Source organism: Suillus fuscotomentosus, assembly GCF_016647785.1.
Source record: "Suillus fuscotomentosus strain FC203 chromosome Unknown F5891scaffold_132, whole genome shotgun sequence".
Lineage (NCBI taxonomy): Eukaryota > Fungi > Basidiomycota > Agaricomycetes > Boletales > Suillaceae > Suillus > Suillus fuscotomentosus.
In genome coordinates, this window is record NW_024539644.1 from 27264 (window position 1) to 48254 (window position 20991).

Genomic DNA, 20991 nt, shown 5'->3' on the forward strand with positions numbered 1-20991 from the left:
AAAAGAAAAAAATCACTCAATGCTTTGGATCGTTTCACACATGATCTTATCAAAGAACGCCTTCCCACCGACTATTTTCAGACACTCTGTGATTCTGACCGAACGCATGCATTACGCGCATGCTTGATTGTGTACATGTTGACGAGTAAGTTCAGAGATGCCAGCAGGAAAATCAAAAGGAGACGCACTTCTGTGCACCAGGGAATGCTGGCTTACACGGAATTTGACGGTAATGACAACTTACTCTGATTCGAGCCTGCTGCGTTTCGAAAGCTTCGATGTTGCTGCTGATGTACTGGGAGGGGAAATTCAAAAAGGTTTGCTATGTCTTGTAGTAACACGTCAGATATAAATATTACGAAAGAGTAGACCATAAGACTTACCCACTTAGTTTAAGCTGACCGTCATGAACACTGCGCTGAGAATATGTTCCGACCCAGTAGTGCGACTGGTCGTCTTGTTATTCAATAAAGGAGAAGTCGATTTCAAGTGTTAGTTCCAATAGGTTAGGACAGTGCTTGAGGAAGCATAAGAGCCCGATTGGGGACATCGACGAAGGGAGAGGAGTTTCCAGAAATTTGTTCAGCACGATATTTGGCCATGCCTGTGCCATTTCTGAGGCGGCAACATCGTCCAAAGAGATCTCACACCCTATATCAAGATGTACGTGCGTCGATCGGTTGAGTGACAGAAGCGGGTGGAGGTCTTCCAGCTTTAAAACAGAGAATAAGTCATGTGAAGGACGTTCTGCAACCATAATTTGGAGGCGGTGAAGCGAGTAGTGACTGACGGAAGTGGAGAGGCAACAAAATAATTGTGCCAAGACAGATGCTCCTGTACGGTCATCGCTGAAGATCGAGAGGTTCGTAAGCTTGTTCCGCATTCTGCTCACGAGGTCAACAGCGGATGGGATATCTTGTGCATGCACGTCAAGTACTCGAAGCTGCTCAAATAAAAGCTCGTTCTGGAATTGGACATTTGGTTGGAGAGCAAGTTTAAGCTCTAGTAAAGATGGCAGACGTGATAGATGGTTCAGAACCTCGGCATCGAGGTTTCCACAGTGAATTGTAGTGAGATGATGCAGATGGCAAAATTTTTCAGAAACAGAGTGGCGAAGATGACTTGATAGGGCCACTGAATGCACGGTCAATTTTCGCAAAGAGGGGCATGTAGGAGCAATGATCGAGGAGATGAACTGTAGCAGGTCAGGAACTGATGAGATGGCCCAGACTTCAAGGAATAAGGACGTGAGAGACTCACTGGCAGTGGTCATGATTCGACAGCCCATAGCGCTATATTAATACATCTTGAATGGACAACAGTCCATAAATACCGATACATACTTACCTATAAGATCACATTTGTAGAGGGCTTCGATCGTTTGTTTTGAAGCCCCGTTGGTCCACAGAAAGAGTGTGAATGGAACTGTAAGAAAAATACTGTGATGTGAGCGTTGAGAGGCGAGTTGTGTGATGATGGCATTGCACGCCTTTCAGAAGTCAAGATTCATTAATTCAAAAGACGGAATAATACAAAAGATGTAGTGTATCATACAGTACTGCTGTCTTTGATCCTGTTCCTTTCCATAGCGCATTCCGTCTGAGCAGCACAGCGGAGGATATGCTGTAAGATCGGTGCTTTCAGCGCGACCTTGTCTTGTATAGTAGTGCTGAGGTCCCACGTCAAGAGGAACTGTGGCGTCACGGAATCGAGTGTCCCACGGAGAGCCTCCTTTACTGCGTCCATCTCGTTGCTGACAGTGAGGGAGATGTAAGCAACCGCGTGAGGATGAAACCACTCTAGCATGCGGGCTCGACCCCGTGAGTCCGCAAACAAATGGTCAGACATTTGCTCTAGCTTGCTCGATACACATTGTCCGTCACCAGAGTTCTCTTTCTCCACTTGAGAAGGGTTGTATATCCAGTCGCGGTTGTACATGAAGTCAGGTTGTGATGGGTCGAGAATTCGAAGGATAAAGTCCAGGATCGACATGCGGCCTTCTCTGAGGATCTTGACAACAGATTTGACATGTTCGTGAGGTGAGAGACGCGACGGAGTTGCCACGGCAGCCGCAGGGAGACCTGTTGTAATGTCTATGGAACCAGAGTCAACAGATCGATTGAAGTTCTCATTGAGAACTGTCGAAGAGAAAGGCATCCTTCGAGTAGTAGGTTGAATACGGAAAGCATAATAAATATACAAGAAGTGATGGAACGAGTCTGATATGAACATTAATGTGTAGAACAGCACGCATGTCGATCAAACTTAGCGATACTTGCAAAGGCCTTAGCAAAAGTTCACGTGGCTTTGATATTCCAAAAAAGGTATATACATCACACGTTATCCTGAGAATCCGCTCTTGATCCAAACTTCAACCCAGTTTTACCAGTCCGTCTATCGACGGTTTGCCTCATAGACGGGCTGGTCACCAGTCTAATTTGAACACATGATGTACCACATCACGACGGTGTCCGTTGATGAACACAGCATGCCAACTTGCCCTAAGGCCTAGGCCCTGAGGCTGTGTCAATCAGGTAATGCCGGTCATTACCGTAACCGTGGCTGAGCGCTGAGCACAACCAAACGGGTTACAACTTACGGGTCATTATGAAGGACTTCAACAGACTACTAGTAGTGGGTCGAGAGACCACACATGCATGTTCAACAGTTATCTTGATTCAACATTTGGAACGACCATCCGAGTTGTCCTGGACAAGGGGTGAGTCGTGGATACACAGAATTCTGATTGAGTCTGACGAGAACTAGGCTATGGGACTTCGCGATGTTGAAGATGCCTTCAACCGTTTCATTTTCGATGAAGTGCCTGTCCGCCTGCTATACTTGCCGCAGATGAAGCTCCTCGAGAGAGACTTGTTGAAGCGTCTTTATCAACCTCATATCGACCACATTACAGAAGCCGATCTGGATCACCCAATCGACAGAAGTGCAGCGATCGGAGGGAAGATCAGAGAACAATTGAAATACGGCATCCTTTCGCACCGCTGGCTTTCACTAGAACCAAGCTTTCAAGACTTATGAGCGGCAAAACACTGGATGGGCCAGGCTGGGACAAGTTGAGAGAGTTCTTCCGGGTCGCCAACAAAGTTTATGGAGTGGAGCTCGTCTGGTCAGACACTTGCTGCATTGACAAGACCAGCAGCTCTGACCTGGACGAATATCTCCGGTGTATGTTTAGGTGGTATCGCAATGCACACATCTGCATCGCCTACCTTGCCAAAACGACCTCCATAGATCAATTTCATAACGACGAGTGGTTCACTCGAGGATGGACCTCACAAGAGCTACTCGCTTTTAGGAAAATAAGATTCTTCCGCAAAGATGGGATACCGCTAACAAACTACACAATTGACAGGGATTGCCCTGCTGCCGATCAGCCGATCTTGGACATCATCACCGAAGTCACCGGTATCTCATCACAAGATCTGCAAGCCTTCGTCCCTGGTCCTTTCCAGGTCGACACAAGAATGGTATGGGCAGCAGACAGAAAAACGACAGAAGCGAGGACATAGCTTATTCCCTCATGGGAATTTTCGATGTCAGCATTCCGATCGCATACAGGGAAGGCGCCCAACGGGTGTTTTTCAGGCTCGTTGAAGCAATCATGCAGGTATCAAACGAGCCAGGAGTCCTGAATTGGGCTGGAAGACCCGCACAGATACACAGATTGTCCACTGCATTCCCCTCTGCTCCAGCATGCTACTTAGGACATCCTCACTACGATAGAAGCTTTGCAACAGATGAAAAATGCGAGTTCGCTTTGACAAACAGGGGTTTACGTATACAGCTCCTCGTCATACCGGTTGACCTTGTCACTACATCAATCCCCCAGCGACATCCATCCAAAATCGCGCAACGTTCCATTGCAATTCATTCAAAATAAATGGCTTGACAATTGAAGGCCCTTCTTTTCCTGTCCTTGAGAGGACTGGCACAAATCGGTACACCTACTCTTTGGGTATCATCAACTATGCCATGATCCAAGGGGAAGGCAAGAATCCTGTCCTTCCGAAATCATGCATTGCTTACCTATTGATGCGATTGAAGGGGACGAGGTCATTTGCAAAAATAGTTCTTTCTGTTTGCAACGATTGGAAAAAGGTCGAAACCAAGACGTTCGTCACATTTGATCTTCTACAAGACTATACTGTTGTGAAGCGGAACTCGTTGACGACAATATGGATATGACAATTATATACCGTAATGACAATAGCGACAGCTTGGTAGAACTTACAATGTTAGGAGCGCGGAAACTCCTGAACCGTCCATCCTTGCGTTCATAGTCATACCAGTTGGGCGTGGGTGTGGCATTTAATACAAATGCTAGCTGCTAACATCGAGTGTGCGAAATTTATAGATTGGTCATGGATCATGGCGCGTAAACGTTTGAACTTCCAACCAGCGGACTGTTAATCTTTCGTTAGCCTCAGGGTTTCTCAATGATCTCACATCTCGTTTGTCTATCAACCCTAGCGCAGAAGCTGTTCGTGTTCCGGTGAGAGTGGTGCCAGAGGTGGGAGTTGATGTCGTGGCTATAGGTGGTGGCGTTGGTGCTAGCGTTGGGGACAATCGACATGCATCTGTTGCAACGTGGATTTTACTGGATGTATCGAATAGGGAAGCTTTGGGAGATGCTGTGTTCTGCAAGCGATGAGATGTACCTGTGGAGATAAGTAGCAATGGGAGCACATACAGAGCAGATATTTAACAGTTCTTCGAGATATGGTAGGGGGTGGATCAGTTTATAAAGCACGCGAGAGAACATATACATCTTAAAGCACTTCTCTCCTATTTGGGATCCCGGAGGCAGAGATCAACTATGAGCTTGAAGTGACTTATCCATTTGAGTTTGAAGAGCTTGTATCCGGTCTAGTGAACAACCATTTAATGCATAAACAAGTATGAATGATTTGCATGATGGCATCACATTGTTAGAAGATTCCTCCTCTTAGTCACGGTGGCCCTCAAATGCAATCAAGGTTGAATCCGAGCAAGCACGACATAGAGGCTTTAACCATCAATGAGCGGAATCTTAGCCTAGGAGTATATGGTGGTGCAAACTTTGGAAGAGAATGTGATTCGTTGAGTAGCTACAAAAGTTTCCCCAACATCCACCAATGTTCTGTAGAAAATAAGTGTCTAGGCCGTCTGTCATTCAATATTCCATGCGCAACCAAAAGTTGCCTTATTAGGTTGTGGATTCTGCTAATTTCCGTGGGTTCAAGTGTCGACCCTTCTATAGGTAATCTCCGCTCTCGCTCGGTATTTGCAACTCTAAGTAAGGTATGTCATTCCTAATTATCACTATGGCCTACTCGCTGATCTGACCGTTACATCCTTTCTGTTGAGGCAGGTCAACGCATATCGATGTCTTGCGATCTACTAGCTAGAATGTTTGTCGGCCAGACTATAAGTAAAAACTTGTCTCACAGTGCACTGATCTAGGGAGTGCTCACAAACACCCTCAGCGTCAACAATGTCCTGCACGTGTTCATGATAGTTGCAGGCGCCCAATCAGTTTGCTGTGTATCCGATCACTGCTTATCTTTGTCCGCTCAGAGTCTCATCAGACTCTTCCTAATTTTATACCACCATCGCTTATCTCCATCTGCTCAGAGCCTCATACTCTTCCAAATTCTACTGGCCCTTGTTTTGGATGCAAATATGTGCAGTTTTGACTTCCCCATGTCAGAAGCATCAAATACCTATGGCGTCGAGGATAGGCGCGCCCATAACGACGAGCAGCCTCCCCCGGAACAGGATACCGTTGGACCCACCAAGGATTTAGAGTAAGTTCCAGCTTTCTGGGATGCGTCACTCATATAATAGCAAGACAGGGAGAAGGAAGATTGTGGACCTTCGTCGGTGAAGCTGTCATCAGGCGATGTAAGCACTTTTTGCCCTGATGCTTTTAAGTTACTCAACAAAACATGACAGATTGAACGATGGGCCTTCTCAGTCATCAGAACCTCACAAACAGGAAAGTAATTTCAAATATTCACCAGATGGTGGCTTAGCTTCGTAAGTCCCTATCAATGACGATGTCAAACAACTCAAACATAGAATTATTACAGTGAGGCGGAAAACGTTGCGGTTCAGAAGGACCAGCCAAATCTAAGTGAATTGTGAGCGAAGAATAAGCCAAACGATCGCAGCTGATGACATCCTATGTGGAGCAAGTATTAGATGTCCTCCAGGATTCGGCAATTGTTTTGAAGAGTGTCAAGGACCATCGCTCTTGTTTCTGGGGGGTGTACAAAAGAGTTTAGGTGGAATACGATGCCATGTTCTTCGAGCTATGCAACGGCGACTTGATATCGTGTTGGTCTTCGTACGTTTCGCATGGCCATCTCTGACTCGTTTTGAGATTGATATTTGACTAGTCTGGTCTTTTTTCCGCTGTCAGCACATCTTTTATCGTGGCGATGGAGCCCAATCCCCCAGCGACACTACGAATCTCCTGCTCACACAACTCGAACAAATCGGACTCAGAAACCTCACTGCAGCGGGCTCTGCAGCACCAGCATCTACGTGGCTACCACCCACGTCAATGATATGGATCCAAATCATCGCATATGCAAGCTTGTCCACGAGCTTGCTCGCTGCTTTTGGGACCGTACTAGACAAGCAGTGGCTCAGGTACCACAAGTCGAATAAATATGGCCGTGGCTCGCAGAAGGAGCGAGGAAAGCTCAGACAAGAGAAGTTCGACGGTCTCGTGATGTTTTAATACCAAAACACACATCCAGTGTTGACGAACTCACATTGCGTGGAGTTTTTCAAATAAGTCGCGCAGACTTCTACTTCACTAGCAAAGGAAAATTCGATCCTGCGAACATTTTCAACGGCAGGTTCGCAGATGTCAAATTATCGTGCCATTTGACTGCTACTCGCCACAACGACTTTGGCTTCTCTTCGGATGATTTCCTCACTATTGTCGACAACTTGCGGGCATTTGAGAAAATGATTCGACGAGAACGTGATGCTGAATCTTTAAGGACCATTCATACGGCTTCAGGTGTTGATTCCATCAGACTTGTTCACCATTTATTCACGCCGGTAAGCTACTATTCTCTCACTCTTGTCACCATCTCCATCTCAATATACTCAACACGTCATAACTAGTTGAACTCATCTGAGGGCTCAGATGATCAACTCGACGTTTATCTAGAAGATGATGACACTTCGACCGGTAAACTAAATATCCTTGTCCCAGCCATTAATGTACACTGACAATACCCACTACCTGATACTGCTACAAGTCTTTCTCCAGACTTCAAGATGTCGAACTGGCCAGTTGCAGAACGCTGCAGATCCCAACTCACAGACTTCATAAAAATGCACAATATCGATCCTCTCCCAGCATACGGCCATGACCGCAAACTGATCCAACCAGCTCAATATGAGAGTAAATTACGTGGTGCCGTATTGGAAGTCCACTTCGCATTTTTTCACCATCACATTAGAAGTTCTAAGTGTCACATCTTTCACTCTGTTCTTTGCGAGATGATCGTGTTACGACCGCCGTCAAACATGTCTTCTAGTCCACTGAAACAACGCAAACTTGGTGCTGGCCCTTCATCTGACATGTCTTTCAAAGGAAAGAAACGAGCTCACACAGGTAATCTACGTATGATATGGTAAACAATGTGGGAGGCTCCTATGATGAATGTGAGAATTCCGCCAGACAATCTCCTAGATCCACAACATCTCCAGCATCCACAAGAGACAAAAAATCTATGAAGACTTTGTACAGATCTTTTTTGAGAATGCCGAGATGACTGATAATTGTCTGGATGATCGCCTGAGCTCTACTGCGACTGGATGATTGAATTGCTTTGGGTTGCTTTTTCTGATGGCTCTTTGATGCCGAGCCCTGAGCTACATACTGGCTGGGTGATAAAACCATGATGCAAAGTGCCAACAAAGGTCGGGTGCGCAACTCTGATAACACAGATGGGTCAACGTGAATGCACCACAGGTCTTTTTCTCAAATGTACTTACTAGCAATTTCCTCTTGGGGTAACCTAGGAAGCATGGCGGCCATTCGCCAAAGAGTCTCATCTGTATGTTCATGGTCCTGGTTTGTGAAAAGCATGCCGTTGAGGCGATCTAGGGCTCTAGACACTAGTGTCTCATGAAGCGCATCCCACAGGAAGAAATGACCTCCAAGTGTTAAACTTGGGATTGGGGTGTAAACCATGTGAAACATGCTAGGCGGCTGGATTCTGAAAAGATAGCTGTGAGAAGAAAATATTGGGGTGGACATCTTGGTGGAAACACTTACAACATATCTCCAGGTGCAATAGTCACTGTTTCGGCCTCGAATTTTGTCATATCATGGTCGCCGCATAGAGATATAGCATCCCGAGCCAATTCTTCAAGATTGTCCCCATTCACATGTCGCAAGAGTACCCACATTTTGAGACCGATCTTTCCAGTTACAAATGTGTTTTGGCCTTCTGAGTCATGGTGTGGGGGTGTCACTACTGCGCCTTGGTGTATGAGGCAAAACCTCAGCCCACAGAAGTTATCGGGGTGAACAAATTTGTTCAGCAAGGGACAGTCCTTCGTGGTCCGGTTCCAGGCTGTTTGACCGTCATCTAGTGAACTGAATGCTGATAAGCAGGGATGATGGACTGTGGTGAAACTTACGCCAGATCAGGAGGCAAGCCTTCATATACATTGCAATCCAGGATGCATCGTATCTCATCTGGGTTGTTGATACCCGAGATCAAATCATTCACTGTGCCTTCCACATGAGGACAATGAGATTCTTTGGCACGCAGCTCCATATCTAGCAAATAATGTGTTAGTGTTTCAGTATGAATGCAAGGGTCAGTCAGGACAAGTACCATGCATATCCACCACTGTGGTGGAATATATACCGTAGCGTTTCAGAAAGTCAAAGGTTATGTTGGGGGGGCCAGGCTTTGCTGCAGCGCGAACAACCACAGCCTTTCCATCCCGGAGACTGTTCCGTATTTCTGATAGCAGAACGTCCTCTGGCATGGCTGAGTTTAGATGTGTCACCAATGTAGAACCAGGTTTAGAAGCAGGAAGTGCGGCCATTTTTCTGACAAGTTGCTCATCATTGACCAATACGTTTCGTCCATTGCGTATCAGAGTAGGAAGTACTGTAATGTGACCATCAGCCCACTTCACAGTCTCTGCTTCCCGGGGAACCTGTGTTCCCAGCATACAGGAGGCCAGATCATGTCGTGCATCATCTAGTGGGGCCATTGACTGTTCCAGAACACGCATGGAATCATTAGGTGATGTAGAATTATTGGAAGAACCTGGGGTGAATTGGTGGGAAGAAGAAATTTCTGGTAGAAATCCATGGCCCTCTGACGAGTTTCCCCCTGTAAGTTGTGGCTCTACCTGTTTGCTTGTCTGCCGCAATCTTCGCCTGCTGGCGGCTTGGGCGTCTCTCCGCCTTTTTTTAGCCTCGGGTGAGAGTTTGGCCTCATATCTTTGGTTGTACTCTTTTTTCTTTTCAGGGAGGATACGCGGCATTCTAAGCAATGTGGTGAGCCTGTTGTTGTAGACTCCAGATGCTGCGCAGATAATTTACCCTGCAGCATCAGAAATGAGTTCACATATAAGTTACAATCAGATAAATGTGGGATTCACTCTGAAATATTCAGTGACTATTTTTTTTCTGATTTATACGGCAAAGTCGGAAACAGGGAAATCCTAGGACAGAGGTGGCAACAGAAAAAGGCAACAGAAAAAAAGGCGACAGAAGCTGATACAGAAATTGGGACCAAAGTGGCAACAAAAGAGAAGTGGAGACCGAAATTGGAAAGCGGTGACAGAAACGGCAACTGAATTGGGATAGAAGTGCGGAAAGATATTTCATGCCGATTAGTGTTCTGCGAAAAACTCCCTGCCGAGTTTTGGACATTTTGTAGTGAATTGTGACAAATTGTGTAACCGAGGCCAACTGCGTAGAAGGCTACCTGGTGTTCCGGCCACTAACACTCCAAGCATCGATCAACAATACACCTGGGAACCTGTGGATATCATACACACGAACTTGTCCGATACTCATACACATGGCCCAAGCTGCATTCTCTGCAGATCTCATGTTGTGTTGCTCAAGAGGATCAGCACATTCAGCTCCACACCTGCGACCTAACCCTCCTTTAAATCAGGGCATCTTGAAGCTGGAATCCAGAAACGACGCGTCACTGGCCCCAGGCGCACTTGACCAACATCCTCTGCCCAATGTCTCACGGCGCCCACGGCGCTATGTTGCAGGAGTTGAAATTGACGATGATGACCTGAATTGCCTCCAGAATCCATCTCGTCGGATCACTGGAACTATTATGAATGCTTACGTCCGACTTGTACCTGATAAGGACAGGACATTAACCTCAGCGGGATGTATCGTTCTTAGTTCAGTTGTCCCCAACCTGATGCGCGGCGAAACTTCATGCGGCAACACCCTGGAAAACATTGTCTCAGTGGTAAGTGCATCTGTCAAAGTCAGGATTGTCAAACTTAAAGTCATACCCACACAACGCTCAGACGACCAAAAGTGAGATGCTGGCATCCAGGTGCTGGGCTTTTCCACTGTGTGGAGGGGCTCCCCCTCATTGGGTTTTGGGTTGGGTTGACTGGTCAAGCCATGAAATGGGTGTCTTTGACAGCCTGGGCAATCATCCGCCGCCATGGGCCAAAAAGGTCTGCAGAAATGTTCAATCTATAGTTTGTAGGTCATCAGCTCACGTCACTGTTTGCCTCACAGGATTTGTGTGCTGCTGCTGCTGGCTTGGAGTACTGGTTGAAACACAACAAACGCCCCGACATCAAATCTTTGAAATCTAGATTCGCAGATTGGAGTTTCAAGTACTACAGTCCGCCAGTCAATCAAACACAAACAGATAGCTGGTCTTGTGGTCTTTTTGTGATGATGGCCATGAAAGGACTCTCAGATATAGATTTTTCCCATATACGCCGCGATGGCCTGCAGGCTGTGAAATCATCTGCTCTGAAAGCCATACAGGATGTTAAGTAATTCATTCCGTCTGGGTGTGATCTGCAACTAGTGTGCTCACTTAAGGGTGCCAGGAAGATTCCAGACTCACGGATTACTAAAAAACACCACGCGATATCTGGTAAACAAAACCCGATCACTGCACTACCATTAAGTTTGGTGGAATCTTTATCTCTGTCTAGAGGCACTACAGGACATCTTGGCTCCCAACCCTCCAGGAATCTGGAGGTCCAGAAAATCACAGACATAATTTTTAATGCCAAACGATTGATTATTTTTTGTGGTGCGTCAGAGTCTTAATTTTGAATGCTTGACAACCTCACCCCCACATTCTTTGCATGCTACGTGTGGTTCTCAGGTCCAGGTGTATCTGTACCTCCAGATTTCCCTGGTTCGACTCCAGATGATCAGCTTGGATTACTACGACCAGTTATTTGGCAGGTGCATTTTCCAGGATCAATTTATTACTTTAATGTCTTAGGCATTTTAACCTCTGTAGGATCCAGCACAATCGCAATCAGTATTTCAGATCTGGGTGCATCACCTGAATAAAAAGTCCATTGGAAATAAGTTTTATCAGGCGATACATGCTTTAGACCGACGTGGCCATCTTTTGCGGGTGTACACTCAAAATATTGATGCCATGGAAAAGACTGCAGGCATGTTGTCATATGGAGTTCCAGATACAGATCGCTTAGGCCATCCTGATTGTCCAAGATGTGTTCCATTGTTGGGACGCTTGGATCAGATGACATGCACCCTCTGTCACACTGTGGTGTCATCTTCTGCTTTCCTGGATGAACTCGCCCAGGACGGGTTTCCTGTATGTGTTAGATGCACATCTCACACCACTTCTAGACACCGGGGCATCTGGCGCCCAAATGTTGTTGTCTCTGACCAGAAGCAGCCAACCCTTGAACTGGTCCTTTCTGAAGATGAGAAACTGGTAGACGTCTTGTTGGCTGTAGGTGTCTGGCAAGACACTCATGACAACCTCAGCGGCTTTATCGCTCAGTTGTCCCAAGCAGTCCAGTCCAGAGCCAGGGATAGAAAACTTACATCAATTCTGATCAACTCAGAAGCCCCTGCTCCAGAAAGGCCAGAAATGCTGGGCCTATTTCAGGTTTGCCTGGAATTGGATCTCCAGAATTTTTTTGCCAGTATAGTGGAGGTGGCTTATCAGGAGGCTGTCGTTGACTCCAATAGCAACACAATGCTGATCTCAAGGTATGCAAATGAAGATGAAGATTGCCCAGAGCGAGAATTATTTCTGTCATTACCACCCTGGCATTTTCCCTCCCCATAAGCAGGTGGACACACCAAGATTAGTAATGTTCTGAAGGTGAGGGATTTGTCCTCCGTTGAAGCCAGGCAGACACTGATTGTTTTTATCACAGTATATACGCCAATGTATGGTAGTGAATTAATCCCAGTTGTGGGATTTGTTTGGCAGTTCAGATTTGTAAGCCCATAGGCCCACTAGCCAGAAGCAGCATCTCAAACCCCCGCATCCACAAGTCTGAAATTTGCTCACAAACGTGAAATTGCAAGATGTATTCTGACAGTCTTGTTTAGCATATTAATGTTGCATTTCGCCCGCGAACACTTAACACAAAAGTCCTCACTTTGGTACATAGCGTCAAGTTTCACTCTGGAGTTTGAGGTGTATACCGTTAGGCTATATATCTGTTGTGCTTGTATGGGAGCATTGCTATAATGTATAGTGGCTTATATATATTATGTTTGCCCGCCTCACGAACTGATGAAAGCTCTCATGTACACGCACACACTTGCCGAGTGTACCAAGAACAATATCGCGCAGTCGTTTCTGGGCTGTCTCGTGACCAAAATGGAGTGTAGTTTGTCGAAAAATGGCTGGTGATGGTGTAAAAGTTGTAGGAATTTTGGATGTTGACCGGATCTTGGACGTCGTCATAGCACAGGCGAATGATGATATTAGTGTCGACGGCGTGCAAGAACCTCTTAAAAGAGCGTGTATCATTTCGGACTGTATTTGCGGAGATATTTCAGCTTCATATTGAGGGAGTCTAGACGGTGCCATGCATTGAATTTTCGCAAAAGAAGCTTCGTCATAAGAAACTTTGCATTTGCTATTGATCACTGAGTTTAGCTCATGAGGTTATGGAAAGTAAACATACGCGAAAGTCTGTCATATCTCTGGAAGTGATCAAGTTCTGGAAGGTCAGATAAATGTGCCTCGGTCTCTATCAAAGTCCCGAGCATATCTTAGTATGCGTGTATTTACCATGCTTGAAAATGAAATCTTGATACATGACACACCTTGAAAAAGTCGGACATATACATTGATCTTCTTGTCAGATGCGTCTCCTGTCTCCCGATCGTGGTTCAAGTTGCAGAGCTCTCCCAGGTGCTCACCTTCACGTATTTTGGTTTCGTAGGAGTATTCGCCTTCGATTTCGCCCCCAGAGAATATGAGTGTACTAACTGAGTCCGCTTTTGGTGAACTTGGGCTCATTGTCGGGCTGAAACATTGATGCATGATTGAGGCGGGTTTGCCTCATAGACGGGCTGGTCACCAGTCTATGTTCAAATCTACAGTTGCCTCATAGACGGACTGGTCACGAGTCTGACCATGTGTCCGATTCAAGTATTTTTGGCCCACCAAGCGCTAGTGTTCCTTTCCCCCCATAACTGGCCCGGTGCTACACAGCGGCTGCTGTAGTTTCAGTTCGTATCATCAGTGAACGGATGAACATATTAAAATATCATATTAGACCATATATTGATAACAATTACAGCAATGACCGCAATCATGGCAGTGGGTATTACACATGCATATTTGACCTTACGTGGGAACGATGCATGTACCAAGATTCAACACGTCACAGTCACATGGAGGTGTCGAATTGAATGAAATGGTACAGTCATATTGTGACTGTCACCCACAGGTCTGAAAGGGTTTGCAGACTTCTCACATTGTACGTACGTCCAATATCACAACTTGCACCTTGGCAGATCGTAAGCATTTGATTTTGTATGTAGTGTCAGGCTGAAATGCAGACTAGCATGTCCATAGATCTTACATAATGATAAAAACAATTCTGGTCGTACCGGACCCAGGGCGGAAGAAGACTTGGCTGCAACTGCAAGAACATACCTATACCGATTGGGTCCTGACCTCTCTACCTCACCAGGAGGTTGAGTACCTATTGGGTATCACGGACCTTGATGGTCTGATCTTTGTGGCTACATCCCAGCGGCTGAGTAGCAAAGAGGTTCCTAAAGGACACAGGGTGGTGCATATCAATGAAGTGGTAAGCTGTAGCAGTATTCATGACAGGCATTGTGAGCCTGACCTAAATTCTAATCTGTAGTTGTTGATGTGGCACACGATTGATACATCGACTAAGAACTGCCTGCAGGCACGCTACATGAATTTCAGAACTTTCAGTGAAATCATCTTTATGAGCCTGGATAGGCTCCAGAAAGCAATGGCCAACTTCGCCGCTGTATGGGGAGGTTTGGATTTGACCAAAAATCACAGGTGAATCCATCACTTATAACGGAACAGGACCGGCTGACCTCAGACCATGGTGGAAGACAGAGAGGGTCCGGTTTCTTTCCGCCGTTCTAATTCTTCTAGGATTTTGGCGTATTCAGGTTTACGGTGCACATTTGAAAAATACATGTGGGCATTGCACAGGTTGGAAGACGTGCTTCCAGTGTGGCCTGGCACCTTAGAGTGCCGGGCTGCATCCCATGATCGCAATGCCATTAGCTTGTTGGATTCCATAGCCCGGGACGTCACCAAATCTCATCGCCCCACTACACAGCTAATCAATCCAGAATCAAAGCCTGCTGCACGTGCTTGTCAACATGTGGTTGTGAAACGTGAAGCCAGCGCCTCAAGTCAGCACATCAAATATCCCTGGAATGAAGAGATGCCCGCTGACCAGGAGGGATATCAACTGTTGATGCAACCATATGTCCCAGAATGGGACCAGGTAGGCCAGTGGCGTTGTCTCTTGATCGACAGAGCCCTATTCTGTATCTTTATTCATCCTGGATCTTACACGTTGTCCCAACATCATTCATGTGTCTCAGCGCATAGCCTGAGAGAGGACGGTTGGAGTTTGGAGGAATTGGGCCTGTAGGAGTTCGCGTCAAAAATCATTGTTTGTTGCATTGACATCATTGTTCAGGATCAGGGAAAGCAACCCAGATCAATGTCATTTCATGATTCGCGAAGGCGGCACACGGGCGGAAGTTTTCAAGGCTCATGCAGAAATACAGCAGTTCTTGGTGCTTACGCTGGAAGCCTTCATTGCTGGAGAAGAAACAAGGTTATTTCGATATGGCATCAAGGACAGGTTGCGGCAGTCATCCTTGAGAGTTTCTGCACGGCTAGATCTCTCAGTCATTACAAATCCTGAAAGCCGGAAGCTCCAGTACTTCGTAACTGGTATCTCGCGAGGCCCAGGTATGATGCTGTATGGCTCGGTCGACGCCAACACCATCCACAGATATGCACTAGAGTTTGCGCGTCCTTTCGAATGCTGGATTGGTCCACGCGATCCACGACCCCAGACCATGATATTGAACTGAGTACATAGGGTACATCGTCTACTTTATTTTCTATTTTACCTTTTTGCACCTCTATGGAGAACATCGCAATGCCCTGCATTCCAGGCATGTGTATTATAATATTTCGTCTGCATCGTCATCTAGACGTTCTTCCGTGTCCATAGTCACAAAACTGCAAGGCAATTCTTTCTCTCGATAATTGTAAGCTTTATTGGAACAGTCGTGGAAGTATTGAATATTTGTAAGGATTCGGGCAATGGTTTCTGGTGCGTGCACGACAACGTCGTTGAAGGTGGTCGAGAACGAATCGGAGGGGTTTTTGATTTCTATGATATTGTGCCATGGTTTGAGAAGAGCGAGCATTGAAGCACAATATAGTTCGTAGCGCTCAATGTCGTTTGCTCGAGGAAACCATTGACCTGGAACATGTGGCATTGTCTCATGTCCTTCAGCCTGCTCGAAAGACATGAATATGGCCAATATCTTCTTTGTATGGGACATGTATTTATACTTGTTCCATCTTTTTTTGTGTATTGAAAAAGGATCCACGTTTCAGCGCATATTATCTGTAATTACGACGTCACACTATTGTAGGTATTTAGGAAGAATTAGAGATAGCTGAATTTTTCTAGTTCATCCCCTCGGTCAATATGATCATGAATTTGATCCCTGATGCAGAGAATTCCTCCATGCAGTTCAGGCCAAGAGAGAGATGGTCATCTGAGAAGCGTGACCGCATGTTGAAGAGTGAAATAATTCTAAACCCTGTCTGCATATAATAGACTGGCCACAACAGAACACCTAAGTGTGTGTTCTGGTAGATGTATCTAGACAAGCCCTCCACAAACCACCATCGTATGGAACGCTAAAGTGGTTTGGAAACCTCAAAACAAAATTCTGTATCTGTGAATCTAGGCCACTATGAGTCCCAAAGTCTACCTGAACAATAATCTCTTGCAAAAATTGCTCAGGATCTGAGTCTGCCAAATCTCCCACTTCAGATTGGGCAGGAACCTGACAGCCGGTGTGTATGTGGGCCAATGGGGGGATCATCAAGCCCCATGAAGGATTAATGGGTAATGGCACTTGCATGGGGGTGGGTTCAGCAGTCTTCAGTTGCTGAGTGGCTGTGTCGTAAAATTGACCAGCATGGGGGGCATGATTGAACTTCCATCTCTCTCGGATACAGACATCTGAGGAGTTCAGGGTGAGGTGTGCTGGGTTTAGGGTGACATTGGGTCTAAATCTATGATAGATGCGAAGATATGACCGAGCCACACCCACATCTACTACGCGTTCCTCGAAATAAAATAACTGGAAACAACGGCGTGCTGCCTTGCCAGAGATGGATCTGGGTATCCAACCTTGGAAGTCCAACACCTGGTGTATCAAGGGAGGCAGTTCTTGGGCCATCACGGCCAAGCCCCTTTGACCTGGCAACATTGGCTGGAAAAAGCAATCAAAATTCGTGGGTGGGATTGAGAATGCTTCCTGGTAATTATCCAGAGATAGCAAGTAGGAGGGGGATAGATGATAGAAGGCGCCATCAGCGGCCGCAGATAAGGTCCAAGGATAGTAAACCGGAATGTTGTATTGCAGGTACAGCCCGATGTTCATTTCTCTTTTATCCCGCGTCAGGTCCAAAATGACACCCAATCCTCCTGGCTGGTCTAATCTCCAAGCCTGCATAAGCTCCACATCCTGGGATGTCAAGTATCTAGCCATATCATCCGGACGATGAGCTTTCAGCCAACGGATATAACCGCTGGCAGAAAGCATGAATCTACATGCATGGTCTCTTGAATGAGGGAGGCTGAGATTAATATTGTCAATGCCATATGCATTATCAGGTCTTGGGCCCTCAGGTCGGATATGACGATATACAACACCCAGGATTTTGACCATGCCCAAAAGGTCTTCTTTGGCTCTGGCTTCATCATCCAGGGGTAAAAATGTGCTGTCAGGCATGATTTGGTGCCACCACAATCCATCCTGTTTGTGTGGTACCCATGGATGCCAATGTTTCTTCTGGGCATACCAGTCGGGATACTGAAGGCTGTCAAACGGCACAACTGGGTTTTCAGCTCTGGGACCAGTCCAACGTTCTAGTGCATTGAAGTCCAGCCTGTCCAGTGAGGCATTGGGTGAAACCCACATCAAACCGGAGAAAACGCGAGAATCTGGATGACTGGGTGCTATGTTCAGCTGAGTTTGCATTGGAGTCCTGGGTGTGGTGCGATCTATGGTAGGTATCCGTTTATACCGGGTTTCAAGTTGGCCCTGGGAACTTTGACGACTCCTAATTAATATTTTGTGACACTAGTACTCGAGCTCATTCCGTCATCCGATGCCCTGAAAAATGTTCCCAACATAGTATTAGTATGATTTCATAATATCATGAGCATCAGGTGCAATGTAGTGCAACCAACAGCTGAAACAATCCATAGCCCTGTTACATGATAATGCGGTCAATCAACCGTTGTTAATTATTATTCAATTTTAAGCGCCTCAATTCTGTTGCCATTCTGTTGCCCTCAACTTTTCCCATTATGATAAGCCCTCTAGGAGGTTTTTAAAATTTTCTTGGACTGTGTATAGTGGCGTTACCCAAGTCTGTTTCCATGTTAGTGCCGCAGGGGCAAAACTAGCTGGTGAAGTTGATGGGGGAGAAATGAGAGTTATAGCGGAACATTTTTGTGTTGGAGAATACTTTGGTTCTGTGTCACCGAGATATTTGAGTGATCCATCTAAGTTGACCACACACCGGTCATCTGTGCTCGATTTAACAACAGTATTCAGCACTCCGGAGTGACTATCCCTAGGTGCAACAACCATATTATACCTGTACAGTCACAGTACCTGCTACCAGACATCAGTCTACTTGTTTAAAGATCTATAGAGGTGTAATCATATTTATCTGTGCATATTTCATGGGTCAAGCCACCACATGATAGCAGTTGAACCAGATAATAAAGTTTGCATGTGTATGACATGTGACTATTGAAACTACATCTCTGGGTCCACTAGGCGTCCCATAGTTATGCAGGTGTCAGTCATCCACCTGGAGAACATGCATGCAAATTCATCGGCCAGCCGTAAGGTCCATCTTGGATTTCCGGTGCTGAATAGCCCGATACCTACACCACGTTCCACCTCGTTGATGAAATACCCTAATTTGCCATTGGGACCATGCATGACACTGACATCCACTCTGGCCATTAGCCTCAAGGAGCTGGATGTACCCAGAAACTCTTCCTCAATGCATACAAGTTGACTTAATGCGGCTGTCACAAAGGACTCCAGTTCTAGATCAGCTAGGTGTCGTTCAGCAAGTGTGCCCCCTACTGGATCCATGATATCATCAAAGACATACGGTTCCCTCATAAGCAGGCTGTGCCAATCCCCAGGTTAAGATTTGTTAGATGATGATGGATGGTCGGTTGAAGCACTCACCTCATTTCCGCCAGGGACAGACCGGCATCCCGATGCAAGAAGACCCACTCCTGCTCTCTATTTCCAGGAGCTGTGTGTATAACATACAATGGCTTGCAGTCTACCAAGATCATCCGCCACTCTCCAAGCTGTTGAAGGGTAGGTACATATGACTGTTTTAACCACCTGAAGTGACCAAGGTCAGGGGGCAGATTCAGTGGATCCACCCTGTCCGGTAACAAAACATGACGTGTGCAGTCACTGCCTTCACGCTTTAGAATGAAGCCTTCAAAGGATTGCGACACGTTGGTATGGGAAAGGATTGTGGTCAGGGGTCTGGGGGAGTTGATCATCCTAGTAGCAATTTGGTCCAGGTCCATGATTACATTGAATTTTCTTGAGGCACGTAGCACCTCCCTGGATGGGGGCCATACTGGCATGATGGACTCCAGTATCTGCAGCCCACGTAGGTATTGCTGCAGCTGGATTGGGCTGTCCATTCCACTGGCTCGCTCACTTCTTCCGACTGTCAACATGTGATTTAAGGAACCAGACGCTGGTCACCTGCCTTGGATCTACCATGAGGTCTATGCCGCCCCATATGGAGTGATATCGCCGAAATCTTTGCCTGAAGTCGGAGTTTGTTGAGATTAATATATCATGAAAATCTTCAAACTTCATGAACTCCACATCCATTCCTCTGTGTTGGATTCTAAGCCACAATAGTAACTTATTGGTTCCAGGGATCAGTCCGGAATCATCAACAGCGTTAAACATCCGAACCTTTTCTTGAAGCCGGACTGGAACAAAGCCTGGTCGCTGTGAAATCAATTGGCTAGTTTTTCCACGGAAGACAAATCCATGAAGTGTAGGATTGCGCAGGAGGTCGGCAGCCAACAAGGCGGGATAATCGTGGGTCACCCAGTCCATGCACCCATAAGAATCCTGTACAGAAGCACGGGAGAACTGAGGATCCAACACAACTAACACCCGGCAAGACATTATACTAGGGCCTGAGACCAGGATGTACTTGACAAATATGGTATTGTCAGGTATTGCTCTGGGATTAAGAGACTGGACCAAGGTGTCAGCAATATAAATTCAAGCCACAATCAATTTCAGACCAGTTGCAGTGGCGCCGACTTGGCCGCTTAATGTTATGTCAACTATGGTTGACTATGTGTGTGTATATAGGGATTGTTTCTCTTACAGTACTTATGAAGGGCCGCTCTGGACAAAAATTCGAGAATTGAATTGCGTGAGAAAGATTCCGAGTTCCAAGCTCTCAAGAACCAAAAGCAACAAAATTGATGTAAAATTACTCAGTCAGGTTTTTACCGAGCATTCTAGCCAGTCCAAAATTCTACTTTGACTCCCACTAAGTAACTATTCAGGCCTCAGGCTCTGCCTAGCGACAAGCAAGGTTTTTAGCTGACACAGGCGGCATTTCACGAGTCTTCCCTGAGGCAAAATTCTCAAACTGCTGGTGTATGTTACCATTACACTTTTCGGTATACTATGTGCGTGCGCATCAATATTCAAACTGATCATCCTGTATTTTGTACTGATGACGAAGCAAATAACATGACAACATCGTCCAAGTCCTTGCCCAGTTGTGCTCCCCATCCCTCCATTCTCGACAGTCCTTAGGTAGCTTGATTTGGCGAAATAGCATGGCAGACAGCGTGGAAAAGTGTAGAGTGGCCTTGCTGAGTTGTCCCCCTGGTCATTATTGTCATCACATCTGTCTCGTCTGGGCCACCTTTGCCGAAGAGACGAACTACGACTCCGTATTGGTTGCCTGTCAAACTGCATTGAAATTCCTAGATCAGCATGTGACTCTGTTATCACCTTCTTTACGCCATTTCGATATCGTCAGGATGGCTACTTCCTCGGTTGCCACAGATGCTTTCTCGTGCAGTGTTTGTCGCGGCGCACTGACAGCTGCTGTCGAACTGGTGGAGCAAGGC

The 20991-nt window shown here is 46.2% G+C and overlaps 9 protein-coding genes across 9 annotated transcripts; 4 read left to right on the top strand and 5 right to left on the bottom strand.

The window, feature by feature from the left end:
* Positions 1–466: 466 nt before the first annotated feature.
* F5891DRAFT_1212497 (uncharacterized protein) lies at positions 467–1090 on the bottom strand (the record flags this gene model as incomplete). Its single annotated transcript, XM_041369223.1, has 1 exon — positions 467–1090. A coding segment is annotated over one exon (624 nt), but the record flags the coding sequence as incomplete, so codon positions are not given.
* A 473-nt stretch (positions 1091–1563) lies between these two features.
* Positions 1564–1860, bottom strand: F5891DRAFT_900212 (uncharacterized protein; the record flags this gene model as incomplete). Its single annotated transcript, XM_041373450.1, has 1 exon — positions 1564–1860. A coding segment is annotated over one exon (297 nt), but the record flags the coding sequence as incomplete, so codon positions are not given.
* Positions 1861–2621: 761 nt separating this feature from the next.
* On the top strand, positions 2622–4260 carry F5891DRAFT_1070478 (uncharacterized protein). The gene is given in 6 exon segments (XM_041363276.1): positions 2622–2719; positions 2764–2944; positions 3064–3462; positions 3531–3797; positions 3851–4211; positions 4225–4260. 4 exon segments carry the CDS (start codon positions 2770–2772, stop codon positions 4204–4206), a joined length of 1197 nt encoding a protein of 398 aa, XP_041217982.1. The 5' UTR covers positions 2622–2719; positions 2764–2769; the 3' UTR covers positions 4207–4211; positions 4225–4260.
* A 726-nt stretch (positions 4261–4986) lies between these two features.
* Positions 4987–6748, top strand: F5891DRAFT_986810 (uncharacterized protein; the record flags this gene model as incomplete). The annotated part of the gene is made up of 7 exons (XM_041377818.1): positions 4987–5092; positions 5261–5301; positions 5635–5807; positions 5956–6039; positions 6093–6143; positions 6205–6349; positions 6425–6748. 7 exons carry the CDS (start codon positions 4987–4989, stop codon positions 6746–6748), a joined length of 924 nt encoding a protein of 307 aa, XP_041217983.1.
* A 930-nt stretch (positions 6749–7678) lies between these two features.
* Positions 7679–9537, bottom strand: F5891DRAFT_1197802 (uncharacterized protein; the record flags this gene model as incomplete). Its single annotated transcript, XM_041368531.1, has 5 exons — positions 7679–7962; positions 8023–8246; positions 8306–8629; positions 8674–8815; positions 8874–9537. The coding sequence occupies 5 exons, from the start codon at positions 9535–9537 to the stop codon at positions 7679–7681; spliced, it is 1638 nt and encodes a 545-aa protein (XP_041217984.1).
* A 2057-nt stretch (positions 9538–11594) lies between these two features.
* Positions 11595–12329, top strand: F5891DRAFT_964511 (uncharacterized protein; the record flags this gene model as incomplete). The annotated part of the gene is made up of 1 exon (XM_041376099.1): positions 11595–12329. A coding segment is annotated over one exon (735 nt), but the record flags the coding sequence as incomplete, so codon positions are not given.
* A 1762-nt stretch (positions 12330–14091) lies between these two features.
* F5891DRAFT_1197804 (uncharacterized protein) lies at positions 14092–15610 on the top strand (the record flags this gene model as incomplete). The annotated part of the gene is made up of 4 exons (XM_041368532.1): positions 14092–14319; positions 14380–14549; positions 14610–15155; positions 15208–15610. The coding sequence occupies 4 exons, from the start codon at positions 14092–14094 to the stop codon at positions 15608–15610; spliced, it is 1347 nt and encodes a 448-aa protein (XP_041217986.1).
* A 780-nt stretch (positions 15611–16390) lies between these two features.
* F5891DRAFT_1197805 (uncharacterized protein) lies at positions 16391–17806 on the bottom strand (the record flags this gene model as incomplete). Its single annotated transcript, XM_041368533.1, has 1 exon — positions 16391–17806. One exon carries the CDS (start codon positions 17804–17806, stop codon positions 16391–16393), a length of 1416 nt encoding a protein of 471 aa, XP_041217987.1.
* Positions 17807–18595: 789 nt separating this feature from the next.
* F5891DRAFT_986815 (uncharacterized protein) lies at positions 18596–20023 on the bottom strand (the record flags this gene model as incomplete). Its single annotated transcript, XM_041377819.1, has 3 exons — positions 18596–18980; positions 19043–19476; positions 19586–20023. The coding sequence occupies 3 exons, from the start codon at positions 20021–20023 to the stop codon at positions 18596–18598; spliced, it is 1257 nt and encodes a 418-aa protein (XP_041217988.1).
* Positions 20024–20991: the final 968 nt, after the last annotated feature.